Raw genomic sequence first — 19,300 nt, 5'->3', positions numbered from 1 at the left:
TCCAATAAAGTAATTCATCTTGCAAGATGAACTTTTACTATCCCTGTACCACTGTATTTTTTTCTAGATGCTTATGGGTAACCTACCATTACAGTTTGCTGTAAAACTTTGATCACACTTTCAGAAAAATCTTGGACTTTAGAAAGGTGTATTAGGTCTGCCTCTCTAGTTGTTGCAGAAATACCAGAGTTTCTAATCCCAAGGTGAAAACTTTGTGATTTTGAATTTTTTTGGTGATTTGTTGAAGCAAGCCTGTATCTATCCCATTGATGAATGCTGTGATGTTTCTGTTTAGAGTTTGACAGGTGGAAAGAATGGAGGCATTCACTGTACAGATGTCACCAATGCCAGTAGAACAATGTTATTCAACATTCATTCCTTGGAATGGGATCCTGAGCTTTGCAAGTAAGCTCGTTTTTTCAGTAATACTTTTATTTAAATAGTTTCTATCTTGTTTAAAGGTAAGAATCTCTTATCTAAACTGAAATCAGCAGGTACTGTTCTATTTACTGTTGACATTAACGACTAAGATTTGTTGTTCCCCAGATGTCCAATTTACAATGGTCTGGACTAACTAAAAGTAGCAGCATCTTTCTGTAGATGGAGGCCTGGTTAATGGCAGCAATTTAGCTCAGCTGATTAGAGCATGATGCTAATAATGCCCAGGTTCTGGGTTCAGTCGCTCTATGGGCCATTCACTTAAGATGCTTGTGGGTCCTTTCCAACTCAGAATATTGTGATTTAGTAGTTTCTTTATTACTTAATCAAATTTGTAAAGTATCTGGAATGATAGTGGCTCTATTTGAAATTCAAATTTACTAACAAGTGTATTATTAAGATATTGTTGGAAGAGGCATGAATTTCTATGTAAAAGAGTTGGATTTATCCTCAAAGACTGAAATATACCCTATTTTACTCCAAAATCCTGTGTCCACTGTAACAAGTGGAAGAACACATAGCTGTAGATTAAAACCTGGAAACAAAAGTTCCTTTTATGGTTGTTTTTCTCTTCATAGCTTAAACTTATTTAAGAAAATATATCCAAAATGCTTTCTGATTTGGCACTGACTATATAATATGCATTGTCTTTTGTTGTGTTCAGGTTCTTTGATATTCCTATGGAAATACTTCCAAACGTACGAAGCTCCTCTGAGATTTATGGCCTGATGGTATGTTTTCCAGTATTTGTGTGAAATTCATCTTGTAAAAATATAATTGTATCCATTTGGATTTGGATTTGACAGATTCCATAGATTAGGACTAATGGCTTTTTCTATTGTATTGCTTGATTTATGATTAATACACTTTTATCTACTGTTATATAATATTATAGGAAGCTGAGTATTTGATTACTTTAATGCAGCACCAATTCTTCTGACACAGTGGCATCTAATTAATGAAATTCAAGATTGGATAAACTGGATGTTGTGATTTTGCCTTCTTTTTCCTGGCAATTTGAGCTATTGTTAGATAAGAATACATGTATCTTCTAGTGAAGACAAGTTACAAGATGGATTTTTTTAAGTAGGACTCTAACTTCCCTGAAATGTTAATATTTTTTCTGGTGTGTTAACGGAAAGGCCACTAGAAGTTATTGCTGATGTTTATTTATGTGAAGATTGGATAAGAGTGAGTTGTATTAAGTTGAATGAGCAAGGTAAATGGAAAAAGATACTGCCTGACCACCAGAACAGAATTGCTCATCACTTTAAATGTGAACTTCTGTTTCTCTTCCCCTTTCTTTCCATTTTTTTTTTTCTTTTCTTCCTTTTGCTGGCTGTAGAAAATCTGTCCTAGCCGGGTGAGTAGAGGCTTCCATTAGGCTGACCACCTATATCTTACCCGTTCTGCTCAGATGCTGTGCATTTTCATTGGTTTAAGGATTAGAAGAAGTGCACTTTCTAGGCCAATAAACTTGCTGTGTGTTTCCAAATCTGAGATAATACAATTAGAGTTCTTGCCAAAATTGTTTCTAAAATGTGATCTTCAATGTATGTGTTTGTCTTAATTTCCACATTGCTGAATATTTCTTTTTATAGTAAGCTAAAAAATACTGGCTAATAAAAGTTAGCTAAAGCATTTTCTAAATGAGAAAAACTGTCCATTCCATCTAAAAATGTTAATTCTATGGTAGCTAAACATCAGATTCATGTAGAGCTTTTTAGTGCATTTATAAACACAGTTATCTTAAATCCAGTTAATTAAAATGAGAATTAAAGAAAAGTAAATTCAGATTGGAAATACACTTGCATGGCTTTATTGAAAATGCATTTTCACAATTGCACAAAAAAAATTAAAGAAACAAGTAGAAATTGTCACGAAATAGTTAAATAATTAAATAAAATTTTCAGGATACCTTCACTAAGTTTACACATGGCACTGAGTAGGGCAGAAGTGTTGATATGCTAGAGGGCAGGGTCTGTGGAGGGATCTGGTCAGGCTGGAGTGGTGGGCTGAGACCAATTCTGTGAGGTTCAACAAGGTCAAGTGCCAGGTCCTGCCCTTGGAACACAACAACCCCAGGCAGAGCTACAGGCTGGGGGAAGAGTGGCTGGAAATGTGCCCAGAGGAAAAGGAGCTGGGTTTGCTGGTCAACAGCAGCTGAACATGAGCCAGGTGTGCCCAGGGGCCAGGAAGGCCAAAGGCAGCTGGGCTGGATCAGCATTGGTGTGGCAGCAGCAGCAGGGCAGGGATTGTCCCCCTGGACTCGGCACTGCTGAGGCCACACCTCAAATGCTGTGTCCAGTTTTGGGCCTCTCACTACAAGAAAGGCTCTGAGGGTCTGGAGCGAGTCCAGAGAAGGGCAGTGGAGCTGGGGAAGGGTCTGGAGCACAGGTGTGGTGAGGAGCAGCTGAGGGAGCTGGGGGTGTTCAGCCTGGAGAAAAGGAGGGTCAGAAGGGGATCTTACCACTCTCTGTAACTGCCTGGTAGGAGGTTGTAGCCAGGTGGGATTTGGTCTCTTCTCCCAGGTAATAGTGATAAAACAAGAGCCTTCAAAGCTTGTCAAATATTGGAGGAGGCTGCCCAGAGAAGTGGTGAAGTCACCATTCCTGGAGGTACTTGAAAGATGTTTAGATGTGGCACTTAGGGACATGGGTTAGTGGTGGACTTGGCGGCGCTGGGTTAACAGTTGGACATGATAATCTAAGAGGTCTTTTCCAATTTAAATGATTTTATGATTCTGAACAGGACTATGACTGAAAAACTGGTAGTGTTTTGAAGAAGGCCTACACGAGACTTAAAACTCTGTATCTTAAAATCAGGCATCTGCCTTTGCCTAGAGTGTTGCCACAGCCTTTTTTTTCCTAATCACTTTATCATTTTGCACTTTTGCATTTTACACTTGGCGTCTACTGCACAGATTACACTGAACTGGATTTTCTGTATAGTATTCTTTCAAGAAAATTTATGCTTGGAACTTTTGAGGTCACATAAAGTATATTTGTAAAACTTCCTGCTCTCCATTTCTTAGTGGCTTAAACATGAGCTGCATTAAACTGAAACAAAGTGTATACCTGAACTGAACCACGTTGCTTACATGACCCTTCCTTGTTTTCCTTCGGGCATTAGAAACTTAGCTTACTTTTCATGGCCTTCAATTCTACTCATGGGAAGATAAACTCAGAGTTTTTCTTTCTTGTTTTGCAAAACAGGAATCTGGAGCTTTGACAGGTGTACCAATTTCTGGGGTAAGTCCTACTTCAGCTTATACTCTGACATGACAGCCTGGAACTGTATGAACATATCGCCATAGGAAAATCTTTAAAGATGACTGAATCCTGCTATAAATTAAGTTCTTGGTTTTTCACTTCAGGTTAAACAGGAAGTAGTCCTTTGAAGATGAATCACTATTGAATCACTACTTGATCCATTATTGTTAAGGTCTGGCTGTGGAAATACAAATGAGAGCTTTAATGCATATATGTAGTGCTGTTGAAAACTTGGTATCTCTAAGTAAAAGAGTAACATTACAAAATAGAAGCATGCTCTGCTTCATTTATATAAAAGTATATACGTAATACAGGCATCCTTGGCAAATTCTCAGCTTTTTCCAATGTATAAAGATAGTAAATTTTAGTTCTTATTTCTTTAAATTGCTCACCATAAGCAGCAGAACACATTTCATTTGCAGTTCTTACAGAGAGAAAAGTAATAAAAAGCATAGCTTTTCTCTGTAGGTGTTTCCTTGCTTTCGATTACCTGTGTGCTACTAATAGATTATAATCAAATATGTAATTCATGTGAGGACACGTGCTAAAGGAAAAAATCTCTCACTTTCAGTGTTTGGGTGACCAGCATGCTGCTCTTGTTGGGCAAATGTGTTTTCAAGATGGACAAGCAAAAAACACGTAAGTTATTAGGAACGTAGTAAGATAAACACAATGTTCTGTTTTGAATTTAGTATTATGTTCTCTTTCAAGCAACTGCCAACTTCTTTTGTAGTTTAGATGTAATTACAGATCTACCTTTTGAGTGTGCTGACCCACAAAGTAAATTATGTCATGACTCTCATATAAAGTAATGAAGATATTAAGGTTACATGCTTGTGAGGTGTATCTTGGAGCACAAGTCACTGTAAGGAAAATCTCTATGTGACAGGGGGCTTTCATTTTAATCTTCAAAACACAGATTAAAACAGTTGCAGTGACATTTACATGGTGACCTAAGGTAAAGCAAATTCAGGACAGTGAGTTAGATTGCATAGATTTGAATGACACAGCTTTGGATGGGAAGGGTCCATTTCAGTTGAAGTGCTTAGTTTTGCTCCTATGTCTAGCTCAGAGCAGAGAATTTTACATTCATTTTTTGCTGTTTCTCAGCCCCTTAATGTCCTTTGTTTAAAATAGCTGATCAGTTAAATCAGGCAACTGGTATAATCAAACAATCATTGGAGGAAAAGCTGTCTGCTGAAATGACTTACTGCTCCATTTACAACCAGGTGCTTAACTAAGCATGTAGGGACATACACAGTCAAGTATGGGAGTTTCTCAGGTATGATTACATATCAGTCTATCTTAATTTGTTTCTGTTACTGCTTTACTATTTCTTTTTCCAAATATAACTGAAGGCTATCTCAGTACTGATTTAAGCGATTAATTTTGAGGGTTTTAAAAAGGTAAAGAATATTTTTCTCAAGAATAACTTCTTAGAGTAAGTTGGAGTGGTTTGTAGTACTTTGTACCCCTTATATTAAACTATGTTCTTATATGAGTGTGTATGCACACACATATATAATTTGGTCTTCAAATGGGAAACATGCCATTTTCAGAAATTTTTGAATGGGATGTGTCTAAAGAAAACCCTCTTTGTGACAGGAACAAAGTTGCTTAAAATTTCCCCTTTAATATTGTGAAATATTTATTTTATAAGGTTGCTCTCATAATCAACTTAAATTGAAGTAGGTAAACACTACCACCAAAGAGGAATTTACACTTAGTTTTCAGCCATATTTCTCCTTGATCAAGTGTTAGACAAGAAATAGCAAGAGAGAGAGGCACAGAGACAGAGACTTGTGACTAGATTTTTCAGCTTCAGGCTGCATTAAAATCAACTTTTTGAGGATAGTTTTGTCATCAGTCAAAGGTTGCAAAACCTTCAGGGGTCAAAAAATGGTGTCTTGATTCTTCACAGGGGACTCATGGATTGCAGTAATAGGTTATTCTTTAAACATTCTGCTTTTAACTTTGCCTTGCTTTCATGCTAGGTATGGAACGGGTTGTTTCTTGCTGTGCAACACAGGTCAGAAGGTAAGTTGCATTTTTGAGTTGTTTGTTTTTTTGTTTTTCACAGACTATTTAAGTTCTGAAACACACTGTATGTTAGACATTCTTGGACTTATTAATAACAATTATATTGCCAGACAAAGGGAAAAGCACATACACATACTGAAATCCAAAGGAATAAAAGTAGCAATTTTTTCAAGGTGTTTCTGTGAGCTCAATTTCCTACCTCCTTAAATTTCCAAACAGAACTTTTCTTAACAAGTTTCTTTCCTTGTACCCAGACAGGATTGTTATGTTATTTAATCGTGTGCTTTTTCCCTTGTCTTGTCTCTTTTATTTCTTCCCTTCTTTTTCTCTCATTATTTATTTGTAGTTTAAGTTGATTAAATAGCACAAATCTCAGTCTTCCTTCTCATTTACATCACACCCTAAAGACCCCCAATTTTCTTCTGTAAGGAAGATGGGAAGATTTTATGCAGTTTGTGGAAACAAGAATTAGCACCAGCAATATGAGTGTTCTATCTTAGGTGTTTGTTTAAAGTGACTGATAATTTACTTTGTTTAAACTTTACGTATTTCGTTTGAAGGTTCAGTCCCTTTATTATAATTTGAATGTTTTTATTTAAGTATTTTCTGCTTTATTCATGTTTTACCTTTTCTTTCCCCTTTCCCCATATAGACTGTGTTTTCTGAGCATGGTCTTATAACCACAATAGCTTACAAAATGGGCAGAGACAAACCTGCTTTTTATGCACTAGAGGTAAGTTCAGTAATTTCTTCCTTTTTGTAATGATGCATGTTCTTACTTACTTCTGTTATCTGGTTATTTTTATAGTATTTTCAGCTGTGCAGAAATGAAAACAGCTAGGTATTATGCTTGTGTGCCTGAAGGCTTCTGTGTGGTTTTGGTTATCCCTGTCTCGAATCTATATCATGTAATGTAATAAAGAATATTTCCTCATTGCATCATTTATACTTTCAGAACTAGGTGGCTAAAACATTTTTTCTGTTACTCAGTCTCTCAGATTTTTTTTCATTTAAAAATTTATCTTTTTTACCTCTTTGATACAGGTGCCTACTTACAGAATTTAGTTTCTCACTTCTTCAAACAAGTCTGAGGGCATCCAAGTTCTATAGAAAATTGTATTTATGCTTAAACTTCAGGGTTTCTAAAGCTCTGCTTCTGAAGCACAGATCAACTGAGCACCTATTTGGCACCAAAGCTTTGTTTAGAACAACAAAATTGTTATTCTTCCATCTATGTTGTTTAATGTGCTAAGTATTGTAATATAATAATTATTCCCAAAACACACACACTGAATGCTGTTATTGAGCTTTTGTAGACAGACTGTATTTTCCATGTGAAACAAAGGATTTTCTTCACTGTGAGAATAGTGTGTGGTTTTTTGTACTTTATTAGGATGTGGGAGGCTGCAATTGTTTCCTTTTCCTTCCCTGAGGAGAGTGTATCTTGCATTTGTCATGACCTGGCAAACTCTGGAATTTTTATTTTGTGTGGGTGTGTGAGAGGTTTGTTTTATTTTTAACCCAGGTTCTTAAAGAAAGAACTGAAACTGTCTTGAGAGTAATTTGAATTCCTGCATGCTGAAACACCTGCACTTTGCTTCTTCACCTCCAAGTCTTTAATGATGTTGTCTGAAAACATAGCTTCAACAGAAGCTTTTAAGTGTGCTTTGTCCTATATCCATACTAGAACCATCTACAATCTGCTGGTTGAGATGCAGAGAGGCAGAAAATGTGGATTCAGCCTTTTCCTGTAATCAAACTGGTATCTTGTAACTGTAATAGCCAGCTGCTTAGAAAACACCCCTGCCCCTTCTAGCAGTGGCTTTGAATGAATATATAATGCTGCTACTGTTTTACTTAGTCTACTGGACTTGGCTTCGGGGTTAGATGGGAGCCATGCTATCTCTGATGTGATGCCATTCAGGGCCATTTGCTGAGGCAACAGAGCAATTTTGCTGGCAAATGCACAATTGCCTAAATTTTCTGTCTCTCTGGATGTTTGTATTTAGACTACACAGAATTAGTCTTATTTTTTTAAATCAAAACATAAAAATATATGACTTCCCCTCATGGGAATACCTTTTCTACCTGGAGTTTGTGTAACAGGCTGCCCTTTTTACATGGCAGTCTCCAGATGCCAAGAAACTTTGTGGTTTGGTTGTGAGTATGCTTGGGAGTGCTTCACGCTGTGACTGTAAGGCTGCAGGTGGAGGCCACAGTGACCTGTCCTCCCCAGTCTTTTCAAAAGCAGCACAAAGCTACCACTTGTTGTCTCCTAATGGAGTGACTTTGTTTCCTTCAGGGATCTGTTGCAATAGCTGGGGCTGTTGTTCGTTGGCTGAGGGACAATCTGGGTATTGCTCAGTCTACAGAGGAAGTTGGTGAGTATGGAGTTGTTCAGGTTTTTTTTAAGTTTTCCAATCTCACAATGTCTTTATTGGTAAATGAAAACTCAAAATATTTAAGTAAAGAAAAGCTGAAAGGTGCATACATTTTGCTGTGTTTAAACACAACAAAAATTTACTTTGCATCCATGAGCTCACTGTTGTTGATACATATATTTCATAGAGACTATCAACACAGTCTTGGGAAGGCTTTGTCAGCTTTGGTTTGTTGCAGTCTCTACTTTTTAGTAGTTTCCCTGGTAAGCAGATATTCAGGAAGATAATTATAGGTACCAGGAGATACTTACAGAGTATCTCCTGGTTTTACAAAGTGCTAAAGTTCTCAGAGCCAAGAGTATTTAAGTCTGTATTACAGAAACCAGCATAGATTTGATCCTAAATCTACATATTCTTGTCAAAAACATGAGAACCTAAGACCCTGCAAGTGCAAATATTTATGTAGACAGCTTCATGTCCATCGAGATAGGGATCTCAGTTTGCAAAGTTGCTTCTTTAAGGAGATGTGGAGGATAGTAAACTGTTTTGGCTAAGAATGCAGTAATCCTTTAGCATTTGTGTATATTTGTATTTGATATTTTCTAATTCATATGAATGAAACAAGCTGGTTTGTAACATAAAAACTAGGAACATATCAAAATCTGGAAAATAAAAAATGTCAGAAGCATGCAAAGGCAAACATTTGAAAGTGACTGATTTAATGAGATTTAGGTTTGGAAAGAAATTCATTACATATTTTTAATAAAATGATATCTTATTCAAAGGTGGGAGAATTTAGAATGAAAATTTTATGTAAAACTTGAAAGATTTACCAAAAACTTAGAGCGTCAATCTGTTTTTCTGAAAGAAAGCTTTGAGGATCACCCAGAAGAATATAAACTGCTGTCACATAAATTAGCCATTTGTTGAGACTACAGCACCTCTTCACAAGTTTGTCAAGACCTTTGGAAGGTTTGAGTTTCAGGACCTTTAACCTTGTCATTGCTGTAAAAGTCACATAGGGATTAATCATCTCTTCCTGTTCCACTGAACTTTTCCTTCTGCCTTCACTTCTTTTTTAAGGGGCGTCTGTATGAAGGAATGATTTTAGAAAGACTTTTTGAAGATGTCTTTCTACTTCTTTCTTATACTGCTATATTTCTCTGATCAATGTAAACAGAAGAAATTTGCAAAAGCAGAAAGAAAATGCTCCTTTCTTGTTACAGGAAAGAGCTGTTCATTAGCATTATCTCTTTTGTCATCCTAAATGTCTTAGTAAAATTTTTAAAATTACAAATATTTTGGTATTGAGGAGTTCATATATCCACAGTTATTATCCTCATATCAAGAAACTTTCCTATCTAGATTTCCTTCTAGCTGGCCTTGTGATTAAATACATAAGCTGACAATTTGGAGCTCTAAATCCATTTGAAATTAATGGGAATTTAGTTCTTAACTCCCTTTGGTCTTGATCCAGTTTCACTTGCTTGCCTTGACTTAAATGTAAGTAAAGTGTGACCTTTCAGGCCGCTTTGAAGGTTGCATTCTTTATCCACATGACAGATAACATTTGAAAACCTTACAAAATCTAGGTTAGAATATTGAGTACACCGTTTTAGGTTTCAGTTTTGATTTTGCATTTTGCATTTCCCGCAATTCCCTATGCTCCGTCTTCTGTTCACACTGTTACAAAAGGAAAACTGGTTAACAAGAAGCAGAGTGCCAGCATTAGTTGTATTTTCTAGTTGTATACATGGCTGGATTATGTTTGTAGCTACCTAAGATATCCTGAATATTTTTCTTAATTAAATAATAGCACTTTTAAGTGCTGTATTTACCTGTTGGTATAGTTGGGAAAAGCTAAGTAAGTGTTTTGTGTGTGCATTAGAACAACTGGCTGCAGAGGTGGGAACTTCTTATGGCTGCTACTTTGTGCCAGCATTTTCAGGACTGTACGCACCATACTGGGAACCCAGTGCAAGGGGGTAAGGATCTGACTAAACACTGCATTTGCAGGGGGATTTAATAATTTTATAAATACTATTCCATCCAGGTATGTGAAGCTGTTGTTTTTGTTGCCTTGATGTGTCTGGACACACCATTCTCTGTGGTACTTTCATGAGTTACTGTGTTTCTGTTGTATATTTAACCTGTTCAAAACAGCAACTGCTACTGTGAAGAAAGGAAGGATTAGCTAGACCAACTATTCATTCTCTTCACCTCTCCTTGTCCCCCTCCTCAAAAAAGAAAAAATAAGAAAAACAAAACAAAACAAACAAACAAACCAAAAAAAAAAAACCAAAAAAACCCAACGAAAAAATTAGAAAAAAAAAAGAGGTGTGGGGCAGCAGGGCAGGAAAACAATTTCTGGTTCAGAAAGGGTTTTTATCTCACTGAAGTAAAAGAAGAGGTCTGCATTCCTGTGAACTGTCAGGCAACAAAAGTAGTAAAGGAGGAATATTTAATTGGTGTTTTTGAGTTCGGTCTCAGGCTATGTAATTCCTTCCCACTTTGCCTCCTTCTCCTTGTATACAGATCTCTTTGCAGTCTATTGAAAATTCTTTTCTACTCCTTTTTTCCAGTCCCTTTCCTGGTAGTTCAGACTCAACCACTTGGTAAAAGTTAAACAATAGGTTTTCACTTGTGTTTTCTGCTGTTGTGAGCTTGCTTACTGTTGGAACCACAAAATGTTCTACAGTCATGTAAGCATAACAAATATAATTAAAAAAATAACTTTCCTAGAGTGGAAAAAGAAGACTTAAAGGCTAACTTGTTCCCAAGGCTTCAAACAGCTGCATCTTTAGAATTCAGATGCTTTTTGTATGTATCTTTTTCTTTAAGAAAAAAGAAAAATCTGAGTTAGATGTTTTTACAATTTTTCATATCACAGTACTTAACTTTGTAATGGTTAAAAACTGATTTTTTGAATGGTAACAATGAAAAAAGTTCTTTAATATCTTTGAACTTGCATGTAACCTGCAGTATTTCTGTGTAGCACCGTGCTGTTCCTCAGCTGTTGAAATAGAATAAAAGATGATTGTTTGCTCTGCTGTTCAGAGTACATTGGCAGAATTCAGCTCGGTTAGCTGTAGGATAATTCCCCTGCCCAAAAATCTCTTTGAAGCAACTAATGATCAGACTAGACCTGAAAACAATTTCAAACATTTAGAAAACAGCACTGACCCATATGGGCTTTTCCTTAAGAACTGAAAGCATTAGAGAATTTATTAAGATTTTAGTGATAATTTATCTCATTTTTAAAGAGAAATCAATGTCAATCATATTTTTTTTATTTTCTTAAAGACAGACTAGAATTTGTGGGGGTGTTTGTGGATGTGTGTGGATGATTTATGGCAACTGTATTGATTGGATCCTGAAAGCATCTTGTCAGGAAAATGCAAGACTTTAGATTAAAGAAAAACAAGGTTTTTAATATTAAAAAGTAGACTTCATACTATGGAACTGAATGAGATTTGAGTTAGAAGTCCTAGGTGTGAAGTATACGTTTAGGTCTGATAAAGAAGAATGTCCTAATTGGGTTTTTTTCTCTCTTCAACAGTATCATCTGTGGCCTTACTCAGTTTACTAATAAAAACCACATCGCCTTTGCTGCACTAGAAGCAGTCTGCTTTCAAACACGAGAGGTAAAGGCAAATTGTAACTTAGTGTGATCACAGGAGCTGTAGCTCTTCAGAAAAAGAGGAGATTTAAAAGATTTAATGAAGATTAGTCATATGCTTTACATTGTATTTGGATGCTGTTCTTGACTTTGCTTGTTGCTAATGTTGAAAAATAGCTGCTCTGGACTTAACTAAAATAGAGTGGTACTTTTTTTTGAGTGGTAATGCTGCTTTTTATCAGCATGTAAAATAAGTTGAACATATTTTGTGAATATTTTGAGGGGCAGAACATAGAATGTTTAAAATGGCAGGGCCAGTGACATGACTACAAAGTTCCATTAGTGTAGGAAATTACACTTTCTGGTCTGCTGTGACAGAGATGACTAATGTTGCATTTGGTACACAAGAACAAAAAGGAGTTTAAAGCAAGACAGCAGTAAACATACCAAGGGAAATCTGGCTTCACTTCCTTGCCTGTTCCATCCTTCAATGCCTCAGCTGGCATTCAGTAACAGCCAACCAAAATTCTCACAGAGGAAATGAATCCCACAGCCAAATCAAAGGGGCTGATACCAGTATGAGCATTGAATCTTTATATCACCATCTACTCCTCCTTGTGTTTGCAATCCTTGGGTTCTGTGCAAATACAGGAGGAAATGAAATCCCTAGACCTTGCAGGATAACAGTCAAGCCTTAATTTGATTACATGAATTAAACTGCTGTTATTTAAACATACTGATTTTTAAAATAGCATCCTGATCAAACCATGTAAGATGAGGGAAGCAGTATGCTGTTTCTGTAGTGACATGGAGTGAAGTACTCACTGAAAAAGACTGACAGCAATTTCACCAAGGCTTCTGCTTTTGAAGCTGTCCTGACAGCCTCTTGAGTCCTCAGAAGGTTATGAAGGAAATTGGAAGTAGCATTCTGATTTTTTAATTCTTGTACTAGAAGTCAGGGTAAAGCTACAGGCAACTGAACTGATTTGTTGTCTGCTCCTCTTTCCTTGTCCATCCTCCCATCCATTCTCTCTCATGTGACAGCTCAGTGAACTTTCCAACAGAAAATTATCCCTTTTTTTGCTGGGCTATTTTTCTGCTGGATTAATGACCTCAGCTGTCTCACAGAGTCATTCAGCAAATGTCAGAATGCAAGGCAGGGCATGTGGTTGGGAGCAGGAGAGAGGGGAATAAAGCTGTCAGACTGAGTGAGGGTGAAGTTCACTGTTTGAACAGGTCTAACACTTCCCCATACTTCAGTCTGTCTGATTTTATCACAATGACAGGAGTGCCTGATCAGGCACTGGACACTCTTAAATGAACAGATTAAGTCCTAGTGACACAGGTAAAATATGTGTATGTTTTCTAAAGATCCATTATTAGTTCTGCCTTGTCAAAAACAAAGTTCTTTCAATTCCAGTGAAAAGGGAAGTCTTAAGGAAAACCCTCAAATGTCATCCTCATTGGAGTTCCTTCCTGTTTGTGACATTCACTCCTTCTGAGTACCTTGTTATTCAAAAAGTTTCTTCCTTATGCAGACAGATGACACTTGTTAAGTTTTTTTCTTCCAGAAGGCATTTTGGAAAAATAAGCAATTTTTCAGTTCCAAGAGCTATACAATGCTGTCATTAGGCAAAATCTACATACTTGGATCCCTGCTCTCCCTCCAACCTCCATCCAATTGAGATAGCTGCAGCATGACCATGATTTGTTTTATTCCTTCAACCCTTCATGGCTTCTAGCATTCTTTTCATTATTTTTATCTATGCTGAGTGCATGCTGATCCAACATGCTTTTACACAGTGGTAAACATACCCAGGGCCTCCAATGGTGCTGAATTTACAAATGGTAAAAAAAGAAGGTAATATCACCTTAGACAAATGTAAAATCATTTATGTGAAGGAAATAAGTACTAATATAGTACTGTCAGCAAACTTTGTGCAAGAATCCTGGTTTCCAATTTATTTCTAGTGTATTGAAAAGTTCAAGCCCATAGGCATATGCTGCCATCATGAAAACTGGCCTTGCTCTTCTTACCTTGTCATTTTTAACCTTTATTTATCCTGGGCAGTTCCTTTTGTTCCTTTAAAGATTTTTCTGAAAAGGAACTTTGCTAGCTTACTTTCTGGAAGCTGTGAGAATCTCCTGGACAGCTCATCTCCATGTAGTTTTCACTGTCTTGCAAGCCTACAATTTTTTGGCTCTTTTTTAAACAGCATGTTGACTTTTCCTGGTAAATATTGTATTACTGGGTACTTTGTGAGCTACAGAACTGAGCAGAATGCATTGTAGTTTTGGTCTTTTTTTGTGGTCTGTGTTGCTTTGTCATTTAAAGCTGAGAAAAACACACCTCTTTTTTATTTAAATACACTGAAAAATTACAGAGAGAAGATCATTCTGTAGTTGTTAATGCCTAACTTGTCAACAAAAATTGTGCACTAACCTTACAAAATGTAAATGAGACATTTAACTGACTGCTTTTACAAAACCCTAGAAAAAACACTATTCTGTATTTAATGGTGATTGTGGGGTAATGCCATAGTGTTCCCAGTTAACCAGTAAGGTTTGAGGCAAGTCTTACGTTTTTAAGGAAACCCTCTAAAAAGCTTATTGAAAGGTATCAGTGAATTAAATACTCCATTTTAGTTAATTACCCCTTGCAAACACTTCAACACTTTTCAGCTAGAGACTGTGCCCAAAAGAAGGAAACATAATTTTACAAAAAAGTGCACTGACAGTTTATTTTTGCTGTCTTGTTTGATACTAAATTGTCAGTTTTCAACAATTAATTGAAAATATTTGAAGAGGCTGCTCTTTCAAAACATGTCAACATTTCTCAGTTCTTACTGAAGAGTCTAGCTTGCCAGTTCAAATGTTTTAATTCTTCAGTTCTTTAATCCATCAAATTAGAGAAGGTATCTAGACAAAGGATGATCAACTGAAGGACTCCATTTATTATTGCTGCTTCTTTTGTTAGCTTTGATAAATGTTTTCATCAGCTTTTCTTAAACTTCTTGTCAGGCCACATAGGTAGCACATAAACTACACCTAGAGTACCCGAAGAGAAAGGTGACCTACACTAGGATTTCTGTAATGAAGAGAATACACATGTTGTATATTAAACAAAACTGTGTTATCATTACACCTGTTTTGCCTTTTAATACATAGGGGAGAGGAATGATCTACTTAACCCTCTTCAGCAAATGCTGTAGTATCAGTGTTTTACACTCAGAGGGTATCAGAGATTTCTGTGCAATTAAATTGTAACATGTATTATTCTTATTTAAGATTCTAGATGCCATGAACAAGGACTGTGGGATTCCACTAAGTCAGTTACAAGTAGATGGAGGAATGACCAATAACAAAACCCTCATGCAACTCCAGTCAGACATTCTCTGTATTCCAGTAGGTAAGATGAATTTATAGCTCCTGCTTTCTTTTTAATGCTGAAAACAACATTAGTTTGTAATGGCTGTGGAGAGCAAATTGGGTAGCTTGCTTTGTTGCTGTATTTTGACAGATATGTCAGTCTTTAGTTCTGATGTCATCAAGGTGACTTCCATAAAAAATCATTATGGTCTTCTCTGTGTTTTGCTTCAGTAAAGCCGTCAATGCCTGAAACGACAGCTTTAGGAGCTGCTATGGCAGCAGGAGCTGCAGAAGGTGTTGGAGTTTGGAGTCTGAATCCTGGAGACTTTACAGCAGTGACATGTGAACGATTTGAACCACAGATCAACCCAGAGGGTAAAACCTTTTCAAGTTATCTGAGTTGCAAACTGATTTCTTTCACAGATGTTGACAGGACTGGTTTTTTGGTACTCTTTTGGCTTTAAAAAGCCTACATTAATTACTGCTTTTTAGCTAGCTATCTTTCTCATCAGTTCTTAAGTGCTTGTAGAGATGGAAAGTATGTACTTGACATAATTAATCCCTGTGCAAGATAAATGCTTTTTTGTCTTTTCAATTATTTCTTAATTTTTCATACATAATTCTGTCTTACCATTTTGATTATAATTGCTTCTAAAATCCCTACTTCAAGACAGCATTTGAAGGGAAGGGTTTCTACATAATTGCTTAATTTTGTCCTGCTTGTAAATCTTATTGGTGAACATGAAGAAAATTTCTTTTATTTCTTCTTACTATGCATAACTGTGGGGTTTGGGGTGGATTTTTTTATATTCAAAAAGGATTTTATATTACTTTCTCTGTGCAAACAAATGATACTGTTTAAAAGAGTGAAAAACTCATATTGCTGTATCTGGTTTTTAAATACTTGTGGTTCTACTCCTATGCATTGAGAGGCTTTTCTGTTTTCTGATTTTTTAATTTCAGAAAGTGAATTTCGCTATGCCAGGTGGAAGAAAGCTGTGATGAAGTCTATGGAATGGGAGACATCTGACAGTCCTTCGAATGGTAAACCAGAATTTAATGCAGGTTGGGTAATATTTGTTGACCTTTTCTGTTCATACCATCTCTGGACTAGTATAGTGATTTAAAGGCCAATATTTAAATCCACTGTGGAAACAAAGCAGGAAAACAGATAGCTGGGTCATCCTCCTGAATAGCTGCAGGTTTTGCAGAATGGCACTGGTTTGCAAAAGAAAAAATCTCACCTGCCAGATGAGATACAGCACAATGCTTAGAGCACAGGCACTTTGTAAACTTTATACCATGAACTCATGCTGCAAAGGAGAAAAGTTCCATCCTGTGTCTTGCCTTCATTATTTGCTGTGTAGGAAGAAGGAATTGATATCCACATCAAAATCTATTTGACCCATAGGGGGTTAGAGCAAGGAGTTACCATGAAGTAAATTAGACAGACAAAGAATTACACAGACCTATTGTTTACATACAGAAAATATAAAAACCCTTTTGTGGGACTGAACAAGATCTTTCTTCTGAGATAGAGTGCTTTCTCATCTATCACTGTAATTTAATGAATTAAATTAAACCTGCAGTCTTCCTGTGATTTATAATTTGAACTTTTATATTAGTACTCTTTTGGGATAAGTTTTTAGTCCTGAGTAACAATATAACACATCAATGATTTATGGGCTTCATTTAATTTCTCTTTTATTGGAAAAACTATTAAAATGCAAAGAATTAAGTAAACAATCCTCAAAATTTAAACTCCCCCCACAATCCAAAATCCACAATTGGAGCCCTCCAGCTGCATATGGCCACTTTCTTCTTGAAAGCTAAAATTTTCCTTTTGCCATCCTGTATGTTGGTTTAAATATTTTATTTAATACTGTAGTTTACAAACAATTCTGCCAGGGCTGTTGGGAAAGGAAACAGATAACATGAGCAATACAATTCCCTTCAGTATTGACCTTTATGATTTAGTACCCTTACATCTAACCTGAAGCTTATCTTACTAGAATAAAAAAAAATCAGCCTTGCATAAATAAATCTAGATTTTTATATTTTTTTCCTTCAGTTTTTGTGAAGAGATAAGTTTATCAAAACTTACTTTAGCGATTTTTTGGTCTAACACCTGGGGGAAAATGTTATTTTCCTTAGTTCTTTGATACTTTAGGGGTAGGTTAGGATTGGAGAGTACTATGAATGTGTCCAATCTAGATAGTACTGACAGTGGAATTCGGACTTGAACTCTTACAGAGTGAACCTGTTTTGAATTATTAGAGGGTTTATGCATAATATTTTTTTAATTCTTCTGCAAACGTCACTACATTTGTTACTTTTTGCTTTTCATATATATATTTAACACATATATTGCAATTTATATATATATTTCTCTTTTGATTTGCCTGACTGGAAACACCGTCCCCTGGATGCCATCAGGTGACATTAGTATCTTCTGTAATCTGCCTTTGGGTATTTTTATTATGAGTAGCATGGTAATATTAATCGGATCAAGGTACATCTCAGGTTAGTTATTATTTGAACTAGATCATTTTAAAAACTATCTGCACTATTTTAAGTTTTGGGTTTTTTGTATTCCATCTGTTTGTTTCTAGCAAAAATGACTGATGCTTTTTGTTGTTCATGCACACAAACGTTCGAGGGTGCGAATCAGGCATAATGTACCTAAGGGAACCAAAGGAATGCCATCTCAAATCCATCCTCATGTGCCATTCAATTTGTGGTTGTTGGATGCACATGAAACCTTGGACTCTCCCTCCCTTTGTCTGTCTGCACAGATTGCACACAGTTTATAAAAGGGATACAGGTTGGAGCAGCCTAGCAGAGTTACACATTGCCTGCTTTACATTGTGCATGGCAGACAGAATAAGGTTCCATCCTTTATCCTGTATTTCTTCTTGTATTATTTTTAATTATTTTGAGGATCTTTTTTAAATTAAGTGAAAACTTTTTCTTCTGTCCCTGAAAGGCTTCATGCACCCATTCGATTTTTCTGGACCCCTTGAAATTATTTTATTGTTAGAAATCTTCATCTACTAAATCTATAAAACATTCTTCTTGTACTTTGCTTTTGATGGATAAATGAATTAATTTCTAAAAAGATGAGACCCTAAAAGGCTTAGCTGCAAAACAGGGAAGGGACTGTGTGCATATGCAATGAAGATGCATCTTCAACCTGTTAATATGCAATTTATTTTAAAAGAAAACTCTTAAATATAGATGACAGTGTTAGTTACTTATGCCTGAAGTAAGACGTTTCATTGAGATATTCTTACGGTAAGAAAAGGAAGTTTATTTGATGATGTCATTTATTCCTTGTCACAGAATTTCATTCCAGAGTAGTATTTTACAGTACAGGCATTGTTGCTGTGTAGTAAGCTATTTTGGGGTTGTTTAGTTTTCTTTTTTTGTTTTGGTTTTGGAGGGATAGGCAGGGCATGTTAAATAAATAGACAGTTGAGGACACTAGCATGCTCCTGTGGTGATGTGTTTGTATTTTGTTTCTACTCATTCAGCGTGAATTAACTATTCAATTATACTTTTCCTTGCATGGAAGAGATGGTTGCAGCTTGTAGGAGAACTAAAATCAAACTAAACAAGTGCTAGGCAAAAGTCAAAATGAACAAATGGATTGACAGTGATTTACTAACTCTGGAATGTATCTGTGAGTGAGAAAGCTCTGTATTATGAAGAATAAAATAAAACCAGCTGTGAATAAGTGGGTAAATTTTTAACAAGCTGAATAAAGTAACATGAATATAAATTCCAGGTCAGGTGCTTCACCATGTAGTGAGTACCTAAAATAATATGGAAAATCAATGATAAATGAGCAAATAAGCAACTTAAATTCTGGGATTGCTTTTTAAAAACAATTAATCAGTAACCTGCATTAAACTTGCATTCATACTAAACTTGCTGGAACTCATAAGAAAAAAAAAATCTTTTTCTCCTTTCTCTAAGCTTGTCAGTGCCTTTCTGACTCACAACTGGTAAACATATTCATCTCAACTCACTGTGGCCTTTAGAACCCATTTTTGTCCTTGTTTTCAGATACCATTAACTATCAATATGGTTACTGTTACTATGTCTATAGAGTTGTTACACATACCAGTATAATTTCTTTATATATTAATATATTGCATTAGTATTTACATGGTAAGCTT

The 19,300-nt window shown here is 36.0% G+C and overlaps 1 protein-coding gene across 25 annotated transcripts in view; it reads left to right on the top strand.

Moving 5' to 3' along the window:
• The window catches only part of GK (glycerol kinase), a 34,798-nt gene that overhangs the window by 11,609 nt on the left and 3,889 nt on the right, over positions 1 to 19,300 (top strand). For 5 of the 25 annotated variants that reach the window (XM_086879818.1, XM_086879827.1, XM_086879828.1 and 2 more), the window contains 13 exons: positions 296 to 405; positions 1,103 to 1,169; positions 3,654 to 3,689; positions 4,282 to 4,349; positions 5,705 to 5,747; positions 6,403 to 6,483; positions 8,053 to 8,131; positions 10,020 to 10,116; positions 11,691 to 11,775; positions 15,039 to 15,159; positions 15,351 to 15,494; positions 16,083 to 16,184; positions 17,556 to 17,642. In XM_086879818.1, coding sequence (XP_086735944.1) covers positions 296 to 405; positions 1,103 to 1,169; positions 3,654 to 3,689; positions 4,282 to 4,349; positions 5,705 to 5,747; positions 6,403 to 6,483; positions 8,053 to 8,131; positions 10,020 to 10,116; positions 11,691 to 11,775; positions 15,039 to 15,159; positions 15,351 to 15,494; positions 16,083 to 16,184; positions 17,556 to 17,642 — 1,120 coding nt within the window. Of the gene's footprint in view, positions 1 to 295; positions 406 to 1,102; positions 1,170 to 1,783; positions 1,802 to 3,653; positions 3,690 to 4,281; positions 4,350 to 5,704; positions 5,748 to 6,402; positions 6,484 to 8,052; positions 8,132 to 10,019; positions 10,117 to 11,690; positions 11,776 to 15,038; positions 15,160 to 15,350; positions 15,495 to 16,082; positions 16,185 to 17,555; positions 17,648 to 19,300 lie in introns of those variants that run through there. The other 20 variants (XM_086879820.1, XM_086879833.1, XM_086879831.1 and 17 more) reach the window with 8 other exon arrangements.

This window comes from Cyanistes caeruleus, chromosome 3 (assembly GCF_971803275.1).
Source record: "Cyanistes caeruleus chromosome 3, bCyaCae1.hap1.1, whole genome shotgun sequence".
Classification (NCBI taxonomy): Eukaryota; Metazoa; Chordata; class Aves; order Passeriformes; family Paridae; genus Cyanistes; species Cyanistes caeruleus.
This window is presented reverse-complemented; position numbering and strand designations above follow the sequence as displayed.